Raw genomic sequence first — 16,209 nt, forward strand, 5'->3', positions numbered from 1 at the left:
AAAATCTAAGGATATGGCCCACATACATGAAGATAATACAGTAACTTAATTTCATAGTATATCAAAAGGAAATCACAGGATATAATCAAGCTTGACTATAAAGTGGGGTGAGCTTTGGTTTTCATTTGGTTTTGGCTTTTTCTGGGTTTTTTGATGCTTAAAAATACATCTATAAACAAATAATGGAAAAAATGCAGTCTAATCTGTCCATACTCTAACCAAGCATATATCCATCTTTAAGGAAGCAGGTGGGTCACCATTCACTCACTAAAAAACATTCATTGTATGGATAAGACGTGTAACATCTTTGCCTTCAAGGCACTTATATGGTAACAGTAAGAAATGAATGAATGACTAAGCAGATTAATAATAAAAATAACAGACAGTAATTAGGGCTCTACAGATAATTGAAAGAGTAAGGAGTGTAGTAACTGGTTGATCAGGGGTGCTTATTTTAGAAGCTGATATTTAAACGGAGATCCAAGTGACAACAAGGAAGAAGAAACAGCCAAAATAAAGAGCCCAGAGTAAGAACATTCTTGGTGTGTCTTGAGAGGTGACTGACGTGGCTAAGCTAGTGGGTAGAGGGACACCCAGCAAAAGTGAGCTTGGACGTGTATACTTGGGCCAGATTATGCATGGCTTTGTAAACCAGGGTAGGGGGTGGGATTTTACTTTAAGTGCAGTTAGAAATGACTGCAGGGTTTTAGGCAGAAGTGTAACATTATTTGACATGAGTTTTAGCAGGATCACCCTGGCAGCTGTATAAATTAGTCTGCAGGGAGAGCAAGAGGTGCAGCACGGAGAGCACTGAGGCATCACTGCAGTGGTCCAGGTGAGAGGCTATGGCGTGGGCTAGCAAGGTGGTCGTGGAGGTGGACAGAGAGGTGGATGGGTTGGGGATATGCTTTGGATAAAGAGCCAGAAGGTTGTGAGATGTAAGAGAAATAGAAGAATCATGGATAACACTTAGCTTTGGAACTTGAGTACCTGAGGTGGGGAAAACTGAAACAAGGGCAGATTTGGAGGAGGGATAAGGAATTAAGAGTTTTGTTTTATCCATGTTAAAATCAAGATGCCTTTTAGATCTTTAAATGGAAATGCCAGTGCTGTCATAAACGCAATTCTAGGGTTCTCTGAAGTAGTCGAGACCACAGGATAAATTCATGAGCCTTCAATAAGTAAAAGGCATCATGTGGGATTGTAAGAGATTGCTGAGGATGAGAGTGTGGGGAGAGGACTGAGCCTAGAAGAGGAAGAGACTGAGAAGGAGTGGCCAGGAAAGGAGAAGGGAAGGACAGGACACCTAAAGCCTCTGGCTAACCAATGCCTTTTATTGAGTCACTGCTCAATCATCAGCTATTGTAAGTTTTTCTTGTTGAGGACTTTCTCCTGCATCCTTCTCAGAATTTCCCTTGCCTGCAAAGAGGAGCTTACCTGGACGTGCACGGGAGGTTATGCCTCTACTTCATCCTCCCATACAGTCTCTAGCCCAGGACAGATGGAAGGATATAACAGCCCAGTCCCCCTGCCCCTGTGGTGCAAGGCAGACTCCAGAGCTCTGAGGGGACACAGCTGAGGCTCAATTTCTCCTGAAACCAAGTCTTTGCCTTGGGTCTTTCCCTGCCCTGTCCAAGATTCCCTTACTCCCTTACAGATTTCTCCTGAGAGCACCAAGAGCACAAGAATCTGTTTCAGGATTTCCAAGAAATACAGTGTAACAGAATCCAAGAGGAAAGAAAAGGAAAAGTATTTTAAGAAGGAAGATGTGGGTCAAATCCCAGGGGAAGGTTAAGTAAAATTAAAGCATAGAAATAACCACTGGATTTAGCAACAGGAAAGTCATTAGTGACCTTGAAAATAGGGGTGAAGTGTTGGGGAGGAAAGTCTGATTGAAGTGGGCTGTGGAGAAAATGTGAGAAAGCAAAGACAATGACTAATAGACGATTCTTGTAAGAGCTTCTGCTATGAAGAGAAACTAGAAAATGAGGAAGAAGCTGGAGTTTTTTCCCCCTAAGATAAAAGATAGTATAGTTTATTTATATGCTGATGAAAATCATCCCAGAGAGAATCAGAAACTAGTGGTATAAATACAGGGATACTGCAAAATCAAAATCCTTTAGATGAGAGGAGAGAGGATCCAAAGAGCAAGTGGAGACTGGCCTTAGCTAAGAGCAGGAGCTTCATCAAGGGTATTGGGAAGAAAGGTAGAGAAGGTGAGTGAAGGTAAGGTCAGTCGATTGATTTGGTGATGGAAGGATGAGGGAGGTCCTGAGAGTGTCTGTTTTCTTAGTGAAATATGAAACAGTCATCTGCTGGGTGGACGAGATTAAGAGGTGTGAGGAAAGAGACAAAGGTCACTCTGAAAAGCCATCTAGGGGAATGCAGTAGAGTGGCTGACAGCCACATTTAGTCATCTGATCCAACTTAGCTCCCAAGAAGATGTCGTAAAATGAATAGATGACCCAGGAAAAGACACTTTATCTGGATGATGCAGTAACCACATGGTCCTTTGGCTAGAAAAGGATACCATGTGAAGTTCTGAGCTCCACACCCAAGAATGTGGCCTGTGGAAGATTAAGAGGGTTCACCTAAATACTTCAAATTGTAAAGAATTTCAAAGCCAAAACTAAAATGAAGTGAAAGGAGCTAAAATTATTCTTCATAGAATAGAATAACTAAAGGAAGATTCATTGCTAGCCTTTAAATTCAAAAAGGTCTCTTAAAGACCAGGTAGTAGCAATAATACTCTGTTGCCATGGCAAATATGTCAGGGCTTCAGCATAGATTACTTAAATTATACAGAAAGGTCCAGAGACATTGTAGCAAGGACTGAGATACCTTTGAGAAGTACTTTAAGATCCAACCTAGATGTTTCATTAATTCAATTATTTTTATATGTCAATTATATTTTTTGTATATTATATTATATTTATATGTCTATATTTTTATTTACGTGCCTGGTACTATTCTCAGTACCACAGAAATGACAGTGAACAAGACACACAAGATCCCTCTCTATAATGCTTACCTGTTGGGAAGTGAGACAGACAATAAATAAGTAAATAAATAAGTAATTTGTTAGTGGTTAGTGATAATTATGAAAGAAAGAAAACAGGATAATGGGATGAAAAGTTATATTGGGTCATTAGAGAAGCTCTCTCTGAGGAGATGGCACTTGATGTAAAATATTTGGGATGCCTTGTTGTTCCAAATGGTGTTTTCCTGACAAAGAGTTGCAGAAATGGCAGGCGTCCAGAAAGGCATATGCAGTGTTTCATTAGCAACAGTCTCTATAGTTGCAGGTACTTCCTGAAGGAGGGCTTTAGTCATATAACAAATAACTACATGGTAAGTTTTAAAATGTGCATCTTTTCAATAATTATCTGTAGAATGAAGTTCTACTGGCATTTTCAGAGAGTAACACTCTGTCTGTTGGAAACTGGCATGTTGCCATAGATTGAAAGACACCGTTCCCACTAACAGATTTCTTATGGATCCATGACCCAGGGAATTACAGCATCTTACAGTTAGAAGGAAATTTTATAAGTCACCTATAGTCTAACATACAGAATGCAAGTGAGCAATTATAGACCTTCCTCATGATCACACCCAGTAATGGGGTAGCACTTTTATCTTGGTAGAAGTTCTATCTATCTATCTATATCTATCTATTTTTTTTTTTTATGTTTTGTCTCTCTGAAACTTCTACACAATTCTTCTAACAGCAATCATAAAAAATAGTTGTATTCCCTGTCTTCTCTCCCACATAACAATCTTTCAAATTTTTGGAGATTGCTATCATTTTTCCTCTGAATTTGCTCCATTTTCCCCTTAACCATTTCCCTCAGGACGTAATTTCCAGACCCCTGGCCATCCTGGCCACTCTCTAATTTTTGGGAGTCCTCCACTCCGCACACATGGAGCCTGGGGTGAGACAGGAAATGAGATCTCATAGCACAGATGCTTGTGGGACCACTGGGTCTCCCTCAAGCAGATGACTACACTCCTATTAATCCAGCCTAACATGGCATGCACTCTTTCGGCAACAGGGCACATTATTGATGCATAATTAATTTTGTCTGTGGCCAAAAAAAACCCCTAAGTTCACTGTCAAGCAGATATCCCACATCCTGGACTTGTGCAATTGAATTCTTTTCTTAACCTAAATGTAGGAATTTACATTTATCCCTGTAAAAAAAAATATCGTATCCTGTTGGTTTTGGCTCCTAAGATATCTCCAGTGATCACTCTAAATTCAAAGTCTAAAACTGGACAGGCCGGGCGCGGTGGCTCACGCCTGTAATCCTAGCACTCTGGGAGGCCGAGGCGGGTGGATTGCTCGAGGTCAGGAGTTCAAGACCAGCCTGAGCAAGAGTGAGACCCCATCTCTACTAAAAATAGAAAGAAATTATATGGACAACTAAAATATATATATACAAAAAATTAGCCGGGCATGGTGGCACATGCCTGTAGTCCCAGCTACTCGGGAGGCTGAGGCAGTAGGATCGCTTAAGCCCAGGAGTTTGAGGTTGCTGTGAGCTAGACTGACGCCATGGCACTCACTCTAGCCCGGGCAACAGAGTGAGACTCTGTCTCAAAAAAAAAAATAAAATAAATAAAAAATAAAACTGGACAATGCCCATGGACACAATAGATCTGTTTTTCCCATCCTCACTTTGGTTAAAAAATCTGCCATTCTCATAATCCTATGATGACCAAACATTGGAGCTAACTAGAACTTCTTTCTCTCTCTCCATTCTTTTTAGATACACCTTTTTCAGCTCTACTCCATTGCAATCACTCTGGCACTAGTACTCACCACTGCCTGCCCATAGTATTACACAGCTAAAGAATGAAAAGAATGGGATGTATTGTCACTTAAATTATCTTAATCCAATCCCACTACATTATATCTAAATAGCTGCACAAATTATCAGTCCATAAGGAATTTCCCTACCCAAAACATCCTAAATGTTTCCAACCCCTATATGTATGTAGCCTTTTCTGTATCTTTGTAAACTTGCCCCAAATAGTGTCTGTCTATCCTAACTCTTTGTAAATTTGATTTGATTTCTTTGATTGTATCAACCCATTCATACCTCAAAGTTATAACCTATCTGTGGCCTGCCTTAAAATAGATGTGTGTTTCCTCTTACATTTTGGATATGAGATAAGCATCTCAATGTCCATTGATGCCTTTGGATAATCTAGAATGTAGGTTCAATGTATAGGAATCATTTTCTAAGTAGGAGAAAGGAAGATAAGAAATTTAAGAAGAAAAAGTACTGAATAATTTATTAATAATAATACTAATGGCTAACATTTAAAAAGAATTTAATATGTTCCAAACACTATGCTAAGCAATCTTGAACATTGCCTAATGTGGACCTCACAATAACCCTGATTTTACAGAAAAGAGATTTTAGGTCCAGGCTATATTTATGGTGAAATGACATAGCTTTACTCTATGGCTCATACTCCTAACTTCTACCCTACACTGTCTTCAGTCATATGTTGTCTATTTTTAAAAAGAATTTACTGTTGCTCAGAATGATCATACATATGCATGTGATAGAATTATATGTATGCATATATACATACATGTTCACACACAATGGAATTATATTCAACACATGGAATTCTCATTTTAAATATTCTTGTCCTGTTGGTGTGCACACTCTTTGGTCAGTTTTGTGCAGCAGGCAAAGCACAGGCTTTTTATATTATATCTGTACAATATACTAGATATGTGATCTCAGGAAAGTCACTCAAATTCCTAAGCCTCCCTTTCTTTTTTCCAGTGGGCATACTAGCATTTACTGCTTAGGGGTGCCTTCAGGATTAGAGACATTTTAATAAAGTGTCTGTCAAATAGCAGATATTAAAACATTAAATGCTAACTATAATCTTGTAGGCCCAGGAGAAGACTGTAGAGCAAAATGTTAGACATATATGGCACTAGAAACACAGTAGGTACGTAATATATATGTTAACACTTCTATCAGTTTTCAAATTTTAAGCCTGTTTGTTTTCTTAATGATTTCTAACTCATTTTTTAAAAAGATTACTAAATTCTCAAACACATTTTTTATGAGGTATGGGACATTAAATTTAATAGCTTACAAACCATGATTAAATTACAAACATATATTCTTTACTCAGTTCATGGTGAAGAACCACACATGTCAGGTTTAGCTGCAGGAGCAATACCCGTAAACATGCAACAGGATCAGAAGGCTGTCCGTGTTCAGGGTCAACCATGGGCACAGGAACCTGGAGCAGCCTCGCTGGCAGTGCCAAGGCACTACTCCACGGTCAGCTTTGGTTCACCCTTGGAACTCTCTAACCATAGCTGTGGGGCACAGTTACTAACAGCAATCCTATTTTCCCCTCCTATAATATTTGACTGCATTTAGAAAATCACTTTGTTTTACAATTTCCGAAAGGGGAATATTTGATGGAAACTAAGAGACTGATATATCTTCCCAGATGTTTGGGTAAAAATTTAAGAAACAATTTTTAGGCTGAAATTTAAGAACCATTCCTGCACACATCAGAACTTACAGAGCAATGAATTCCATTTGCTGAATTAAGCCTAAACTCATAGCTTGAAATCTGGATATGACTAAAAAATACAGTTTAAAAAAATAATATTGATTTCAACAGAACTTTTAAATACACAATTCTGATGTGACAGTGATCCACTAGAGATGGTTACTGGCTGAACCACCATTATTGGCTATACATGAGGTACCAGTTCACCACAGTTTCTTCCTGGTCCCCTTTTCTCATATATGTTACCTGCAGGCGGCATGTGAGTTTTCAACCTCTCATTGAAATAGATAGTCCACAAAAGAAAATCCCATCCTATTATTTAATAACTTTCACCACCCATTACTTCAAACTATTTCTTGTAACTTCTGTATCTGTGTGCATGTGTGTGGCGAGAACACTTAGCAAATTTCAAGTATACAATATAATATTAACTATAGTGACATTATCGCACATTAGATCGTCCAAATTTATCTATCTTCCATAACTAAAACTTTGTACCCTTTGACCACATCTCTCCTTATCTCTCTCCCTTCAGACCCTTGTAACTACCACTCTACTCTCTGTTTCTATGAGTTTGACATTTTTAGATTACACATAGAAGTTCAATCACAAAGTATTTGTCTTTCTACATCTGGCTTATTTCACTTAGCATAATGTGTTCCAGGTTCATCTATGTTGTTGCAAATGACAGAATTTTCTTCTTTTCTGGGCTGAATGATATTCCATTGTATATACAGACAAGCATTGCTTAATGATGGGGATTCCGAAAAATGAATTGATAGGCAATTTTGTCATTGTACGTACATCCTAGAGTGGCCTTACACAAACCTAAATGGCATAGCCTACCACGTGCCTGGATATATGGTATGGCCTATCACTCCTAGGCTACAAACCTACACAGCATATTACTGTACTGAATACTGTAAGCAGCTGTAACACAATGGTAAATATCTGTGTATTTAAACATCTAAATATAGAAAAGGTACAGTAAAAATAGAGTTATTATAGCCTTATGGGACCACCATCTAATATGTAGTTCATTGTTAGCTGAAACAATTGTTATACATCACATAATTATATATACATATATATGGTATATGTCTATAAATGCACACATACCACATTTTATTAATACATGCAACCATTGGTGAACATTTTGGTTGTTTCTGTATCTTAGCTATTGTGAATAATGCTGCAATGAACATGGGAGTAAACATAGGAGTAATTCTTTGACATACTGATTTCATTTCCTTTGGATTTACCAAGAACTGGGATTGCTAGATCGTACTATTTTTAATTTTTTGAGGAATCTCCATAATGTTTCTCATAATGGCTATGCCCACCAAAAACGTACAGGTTTCCTTTTTCTCCACATCCTTGCCAACGCTTGTTTTCTGTTTTTGTTGTTGTTGCTGTTGTTTTGTTTTGTTTTTCTTCTGTAAAAATGGGGTCTGGCTTTGCTTCCTAGGCTGGTCTCAAACTCCTGGCCTCAAGTCATCCTCCTGCCTCAGCCTCCCAAACAAAGTGCTGCAATTACAGGTGTGAACTGCCATGTTGAGCCTCAGATTCTTTGGGTTTTTTTTTTTTTTTTTTTCTTCTTTTTTTGTGTGTGTGGAGACAGGGTCTTGCTCTGTCACCCAGGCTGGAGCGCAGTGGCATGACCACAGCTCATTGCAGCCTCCAATTTCTGGGCTCAAGCAATTCTCCCATCTCAGTCTCCTGAGTAGCTGAGACTATGGGAGCATGCCACCATGCCCAGCTAATTTTTCTTACTTTTTCTGGAGAGAAGGGGTCTCACTATGTTGCCCAGGCTGGCCTTGAACTTCTGGTCCCAAATGATCCTCTTGCCTCATCCTCCCAAAGTGCTGGGATTACAGGCATGAGCCACCATGCTCAGCCCTGCACTTATTTTTTGTCTTTCTGATAACAGCCATTCTAACAATTGTAAAGTAATACCTCATTTTGGTTTAGATTTGCATTTCCCTGATGAGATTAGTGAAGTTGAGTGCCTTTTCATATACCTGTTGTCCATTTGCATGTCTTCCTTTTAATAAAGAAGGATCTTTACTCATTTTTTCATTAGGTTATTTGGGTTTTTGCTATTGAGTTATATGAGTTCCTTATATATTTGGATATTTACCACTTATATATTAATATATGGTTTCCAAATATTTCCTCCCATTCTATATGTAGTATACCTTTTTGCTCTGTTGATTGTTTCCTTTTCTGTGCAGTAGTTTTTAGTTTGATGTAATCCTATTTGTCCATTTTTACTTTTGTTCCCTTGGGTTTTGGTGTCATGTCCAAAAAATCATTTCCCAGACCAATGTCAAGAAGATTTTTCCCTATTTTTCCTCCTAGTAGTTTTAAAGTTTCAGGTCTTACATTTAAATCTTCAAACCATTTTGATTTGATTTTTGCATACTATGTGAGATAAGGGGGTCCAATTTAATTTGTTTCTCTGCGGATATCCAGTTTTCCCAACAACATTTATTGAAGACATTATTCTTTCCCCATTATGTGTTCTTGGCCCCTTTGTCAAAGATCAGTTGACCATAGATGTGTAGATTTATTTCTATGCTCTCTATTCTGTTCCATCGGTCAATATGTCTGTTTTTATACTGAAATCATGCTGTTTTGATTACTGTGGGTTTGTAATATATTTTGAAATCAGGAAGTATCATGCCTCTAGCTTTGAGTTTTGCTCAATATTACTTAGGGTGTTCAGGGTCTTTTGTGGTTCTACATGTATTTTAGAATTGTTTTTCTATTTCTGTGAAGAATGCCATTGGGATTTTGGTAGGGATTGCCCTGAATCTGTAGATCACTTCCAGTAATATGTACATTTTTAACAATATTAATTCTTCTAATCCTTGGACACAGGATGTCTGTCCATTTACATGTGTCTTTTAAAATTTCCTTCATTAATGTTTTATAATTTTCAGTGCACAAGTCTTTCACCTCTTTGGTTAAGTTTATTCCTAAGCATTTTATTCTTTTTGTTGCTATTTAAGTGGGATTGTTTTCTTGATTTCCTTTTCAGGTCGTTTATGATTTATGTATAGAATCACGATTGATTTTTGTCTGTTGATTTTGTAGCCTGCAACTTTACTGAGTTCATTTATTAGTTCCAACAGGTTTTTTGTTGAGTCCTTAATATTTTCTATGTATATGACTATGTCATCTGAAAATAGAGATAACATTACTTCTTTTCCAATTTGCTTGTCTTTTTCTTAATTGTTCTAACTAGGACTGAGTACTGGAAAAGAAGTGACAAGAGTAGGTATCTTTGCCTTATACTGGTTCTTAGAGGAAAAGCTTTCAGTTTTTCTCCACTGATTATTATGTTAGCTATGGGGGCTTCATGCATGGCCTTTATTGTGTTAAGTTCCTTCTATACCTATTTTATTGGGAGTTTTAATCATGAGTAAATGTTGAACTTTGTTAAATGCTTTTTCTGCATCTATTGAGATGGTGGTGTGATTTTTTATTTCATTTTGTTAATGCATTAGATCACTTTGACTGATGTGTACATGTTGGGGTCCTCAGTGGTGAAGGCTACTGAGGCCACCTGATCTCTTTTTCCCTTTGTATGTTAGTGATTCATGTACATATTTTATCTCTACTAAGTTGGAAATTTTGTAATGACAGAGTCTCTATGTGTTTCATCTGGCATTCAAATAGTGTCAAGAATGTAATAGCTGCTCAACAAATATTAGTTGAATGTTGCCTGCTTAGATCATTTCTGTAAGCTAATGGTTCAAACTAGAAAATTCATTATGACTCCACATAATTTTTTTTTCAAAATCAAATATTTTTTGAGCTCAATCTGCTCCAGTCTGCCCAGCTTGGTTCATTTCCTTCTAATGGGCTCTGTGCTTTCTTTATTCTAGACATCTTCTCATTATCACTAACCCCTGTATTCAATTCAATGTAGTGGCTATCATACGTAGGCCTAGAACTAGGACTAGGCAACCTCTCTTCATTTAATTATTATATGCTTGTAGCTATTAATCACCACTAGAAACCCTATGCTTTTTATGTCTTTCAATTACTTATTTTTTAATGATATTCATGACTAACTTGAATAAAAACTTTTTAAAAACATGTATATATAAAAGCTCAAATGTCCATCTTTATCTGGAAGTCTGACTTCTTAAAGTAAATCATGGCTTGGTGATACCATTTTGGAACAAACTATTAGATCTCTTGCCTATAACATAATATTTCACATAGTAGCTACTATGAAGCTTCTGAAGGGATGTTAGACACTATGTGAAATGTTAATCTTTAAATTCTTTAAGGAGAGTGAATACTATAACCAAGTAGATAATAAAGTGTCAGGCTCTGTAAACTATTTTGTAAAAACAACTAAATCAAATTAATGAGAGAAGAATAACATGGATTTTACATTTTTGAATTAACTTGTGTATGGCCAAGGTACATGAGAGTGGGGAGCATTATGGTTCACTCTGCTAACTTTTACAAATGCCCCTTTTTAGAAATCTGTGGCATCTTTGAAACCACTGTTCAATACAACTGCCAAAATGCTGCTTCTTAAACCAGCAGTTCCTGAAGGAATTTGTTTATATGAATAATTGCCAATTTCAAAACTATTATTTAATTTTGCAGTAACTTCCTAACACATAAAGTCAGATTTCTCAAAACAATCATAATTTCATTAGAAACTGAGGGAGGTTTACAAGGGCCAGCATGGTATCTAATCTCTAGATATTTCATGGAGAACGCTACTACCTCTTAGTTCTGGCCCCTTAAAGACCAAAGTTAAGCCCAGTGTCATGGAATTGGCACAACTCACTCACTAAATATAGGAAGGGATTTCTACTGGCATTCATAGTAAAGCATTAACAAGGCATTACCTTTTAATATCCTGCCAGAAGCTTCATAAAGAAAAAATAAATAAGGAAGGACAAGAGTTCCAAATTATCAGAAAAGGGAATTACAACACAAAACTGACCTTCAATTAAAATGTAAAACCCTAAGTGTTTGAAAGAACTAAGCATTTGGAAATCTGAATGAGAGTAGGAGTAAAATTTCCTAAGTAACCAGTATGGATAAGGCATTCTGCATGAGGTAGATAATGTTGACCACAACTTCAGGAACAAACAATGATGAGGCCCATTTTACAGATGATTCCAGTGAGCCATGGAGGAATTTTATGAGTTGTTCTATATCATCCAGCTGGAAAATGAGGAGATGGTCAATTGAGTCTCTTCTAGGTGGCTGCCTGCCAGCTAGATGGAGAAGGTGGAGTTCTAGTAGAGTCCGGGAGGCTTAATGCAGGCCTGGGCTTGGAAGCAGAGGCACAGGAGAATGAAAGGAGCTTGGCGAGGATGAGTTCACTAGGGACCCCTACACCAGGACCAGATACAATGGATACAATAAACCAGGATAATGAATCCCTGTTTTGATAGCCAGGCTTGGAAAATAGGAGGCATTACCTACTTGGTGGAGGAAGAAGAGATTTCCACTGGATGAGATGGGAGAAAGGAAAGGCCTGATGCTGACCAACAGTACAAATTATATCAGATCTTTTCTGTTCTGCTAGGGCTAGAGAGCAAGCCCAGAATACCCAAGGAGAAAGAGATAGGGGAAATCTTTGCATGTGGTCATCTCTCTCCTATTCCTCTACATAACTCTTACCCTTCAGATGTTCCTCATTCTTCCTCAGGATCACCTTCTCCAACTCCTAAGCAGAGACTCTAATAGCACAATACAATTCTCCTTCACAGCCCTTTTCACAATTGTAATTTTGTATTTATTTGTATGTTTGATTACCTTTCCCCACTAAACCTGAGAATAGGGACACATGAATGATTTTGTTCCTTTTTATATTGCCACCACCTAGCAGAGTACATGGTCTACTACAGGCACACATAACTAGCTATTAAATATATGAATGAACGAATGAAGTTGATTGGGTTAGGGGCTATTAAGGACAATAAACATATGAAAAGCAGAGATTAGGGACACAACAACAAATTTGCAAACTACCCAATTCTGCTCAGAGTTGGCCTTATTTACTGTCAGTTGTTTATGGTCAAATAAAAAGCTTTGGCAGACCATATCTTTGTCCTGGGCAGCTGCACGTGTGAGCAGCAGAAGGGGAACATTGCCACACTGCCATTAGACTTTACGATGCATGGCAACAAAGCTGCACACAATTAGAGATGATGTTTGTTTCTTTGGGGATTTTAAAATTATAGATTATTTACCTATGAGGGACCTTTATTCCTATGTGATTCCATAATCATGATGGTACTGTGTTTGGTTAAGCTGGACTTGGAAAATTGTTTCGATTCTATTCCACTCAAGTTGACATTATATGACTTACTAGGTGCCAAGTAATGAGGACAACACAAGGTCTTTGCCCTCAAAACTCGTAAAGTCTCCTTTGAAGATCGCTGACATCCCACCACTTCAACAGTCACAGGCCAAATGCATTCACTATAAATTATAGGACATTAATCTACTTTTTTCTTATCATTAGAAGTGATTGGAATTTTTCAAAGCTTCACTAATCAAATTTAGCAAAGTAAAAACAAGAGGTAGGATCTGTATTCTCTAAAGAACTCCCTCCCTCCCATTTAATCATTATTGCTACTTATACTGTAATGTTAATGCTAATCATAATAGCAACTAAAATTTATTGAAAAGTTCTATGTGCCTGCCAGGGAATTTCATATAAGTTAACATTTAATTCCATTTCCAAACATGAAGTCAGGGACCATATTTTGTGCACACCTGTATCCTCAGGAAATGAATGGTAAATATTTGTTAAAAGAATAATGTGCAAAAATGGGAGGTGGGGGCAATCCATGCAATGTTCAAATCCATACAGGCAACTCAGTTTTTGTTTTGGGGAGTTATAAATTGAACAGTACACCCTGGTATATTTCACACTAAACAAATAGAACAATTAAACAATAAAGCTGAAAGCAACCCCCAAAGAGACCTCATTTTATAGATGTATATACTGGTTGGGTGACGTTTGACAAGTAACTTAACCTCTTCCCAAACCATAAATTTTATTAAACATATGAGGGTAATAACTTCCTTACAAGATTATAGAAAATGAATAATGAACTCCTAGCATTGTGCCTGGCTCCCAATAAATGGCTGATGTTATTCTAGTTGATTGCATTTTGTGAGAGCAGAAATTCTGAAGTATTTTTAAGAACTTAAACAAAATCAAGTCTTTTTTAATACTTTTCATTCTGTGGAAAATATGACCCAAAAATCAGTGTATTGGGGCAAACTGGACTTCTTATGACGACAAAAGAAAGGCTAGTCCAAAAGACAAGCACAGTATAGGCAAAACAAAGTGAAGCCAAACTAGCAGGTGGATGGATAGTTTTAATCATCATGTAAAGAGTATGACCTATAGCAACACAAGAAAGAGTTCAAACTTTTAAAAAGTACATTTGGGAATTTTATCGAAAACTGACAGAGAATAATTATGATCATTGAACTCTCACATACATATTGCCAAGTTATAAAGCCCAGGAGGACACACTGAGGACACATGTAGCCTCTGACATGTCAGCTGACAACCACATGCCCTGACCCTTCTACCCGCCTTATTTTTCTCCTTTGCAGTAGTCACTACCTCACATCCTCTTTTGCTTATTTGTTTCTTACATCTCTTCTGACTAGAATGTAAACTCTATGAGGGCGACGATTTCCATCTGCTTCACCCATTATTGCATCACTAGTTCCCAGTGCCTGAGACACAGATGGTGCCGAACACTTATTTGTAGATTGAATAAACGAAGGCAGAAATCGGGGCCCAGAGAAATTAAGTGCCTTATATTTAGCTGGGAAGTCGCTGCACTAGTTATAGATTTAATCATGGTTATAACTGATAGGATGTAAATTCTATAAGTCTTATAAAGGTAAGAAATGTAGAGAGAGAAGAGGGAAGGAGAGCTGAAGGCAGATTACAGAGGCTGATACTGTCCTCCTACAAAGTGGGGAGTAAAAAGAGACTGTTGTCAATGAAAGAAGAAATAAAAGTATAATAATATTAAAAGATAACCATGGAGAAAGTAAAAGGGAAAGTGGATAGAAGATAGCTGCCTATTATCATAAACTTTTTGTAGTATTCAATTTTCTTAAGACAATGTGCAGTAATGGAAATAAAATTCAAGCAGAGGGAGAGAATGGGTTTGTGGCTCAGTTAAGTCCTACATTTCGTTGGCACAGAAACTCCTCTGTCCCATTAGAACAGTCTAAGTTCTTGTACTGTAAGTGCACTCTTTGAAGTTACTGCTGAAGGGGAAATTTGTGAATATTACCTCATTTCTTATAAAGATACAACCACTGATTACAAGTTCAAATAATTTTTTCAACCTAAAAGGAAATGATGAAAGGTGAAGGTAAGAAAATAGAGATTTATTTTTTTGGAACTCTGATCTCAAAATTAGTGAGCTACAATCCCTTAGTTGTGTATAGGTTCTATCAGTGTTGATGACAGTTCAGAAGTGAACACAAAGAAAATTATAAAGGTAAGATCCCTTGCCTTCTCTCAACCTCAAGATTTCAGAATCTTGAGTTTCACACCATTAGGCAGAAATGTTTAACACAAGCATCTGGGATTCATTCATGTCAAGTGTTGCTCTTTAAGAAGGGCATTCTTTATTTAAAATATTAAACTTCTTTTAAGGACTATTTTAGAAGAAATAGTCTTTTCTATTCCCTGCCAACACTCCATTTCAAAGTTTCAGTCTGCTCTAGGAAACTGAAAAGGAAGCCCCTTTCCCTACATCCTAAATGTCTCTTCCCTCCATATGCAGAAGCTTCAGGATGGTCCCTAGGGTGAACAGCATCTCAGGATCCTCAAACCTACTTGCAGATGTGAGCCCCCAAGGGAGAGGAGCAGATCCAGGCTTCCAACCCCTTTCCAGATGACAGCCTCCAGAAAGACAAGTGCTGCAGAGGCCTAATCCTCTGATTCCAGATGTGGGCCAAAGAGCATATGAATAAATTGCAACATCTTCTCTCCCTAGCACATGTAACTCCCTAAGCCAGAAAGCCTTCTGATGTCTCTCCAACAACACACTGCATTGTCTCCAGAGAGCTAAGTCTCCTCCACCAAAGTCTTATTATTCTGTCTCTCACCTCTTTTCTCTCTTCCTATTTTTCATCCTCAATCCAAAAAGATATGCTATTCCTCACCTGGGTCAAGCTGCTTATCTCTGGGCACACTTTGGGAATTAGATTATTCCGAAGGTCTAGAGTCTTCAGGCCGGGCAGTCTTTCTAATGCTGAAGGCATCTTTTTCATCTTCTTCCCATTCAAAGTAATAATCTTAGTGTTTTTACCACCATACAATGCTTTTATTAACAATCTCTCAGCCATGATCTTGGAAGAGAAGTAGAAAATGAAGAAGGTAACCATTAGGGATTAGAGTTCTTTATTATGCAGCTTTAGAACCTCTAATTGCAGAATTGGTGCGTCATAGAAACAAAAACATTCTGAGATCACCATATTGAAGGTGGGAGACACTAAATGGTTTTCTATGTAAAAGGTAGGGAGAGGAAACAGCTGGTCCAGGTTTGGGACAGGAAATGTACAAGATAAGCCTAGGATATCTTATGCCAGAGACATGGAATTTATCAAAGACTAATG

General features: G+C 37.6%; 1 protein-coding gene across 1 annotated transcript in view; it reads right to left on the minus strand.

The window, feature by feature from the left end:
* The window catches only part of LRRC69 (leucine rich repeat containing 69), an 87,173-nt gene extending 71,234 nt beyond the window's left edge, over positions 1–15,939 (minus strand). Inside the window, exon 1 of the mRNA XM_069465604.1 lies at positions 15,757–15,939. Within this exon, the coding sequence (XP_069321705.1) occupies positions 15,757–15,939 (183 nt within the window). The remainder of the gene's footprint in view (positions 1–15,756) is intronic.
* Between the last annotated feature and the right edge of the window lie 270 nt (positions 15,940–16,209).

Source organism: Eulemur rufifrons, chromosome 3 (assembly GCF_041146395.1).
Source record: "Eulemur rufifrons isolate Redbay chromosome 3, OSU_ERuf_1, whole genome shotgun sequence".
NCBI lineage: Eukaryota > Metazoa > Chordata > Mammalia > Primates > Lemuridae > Eulemur > Eulemur rufifrons.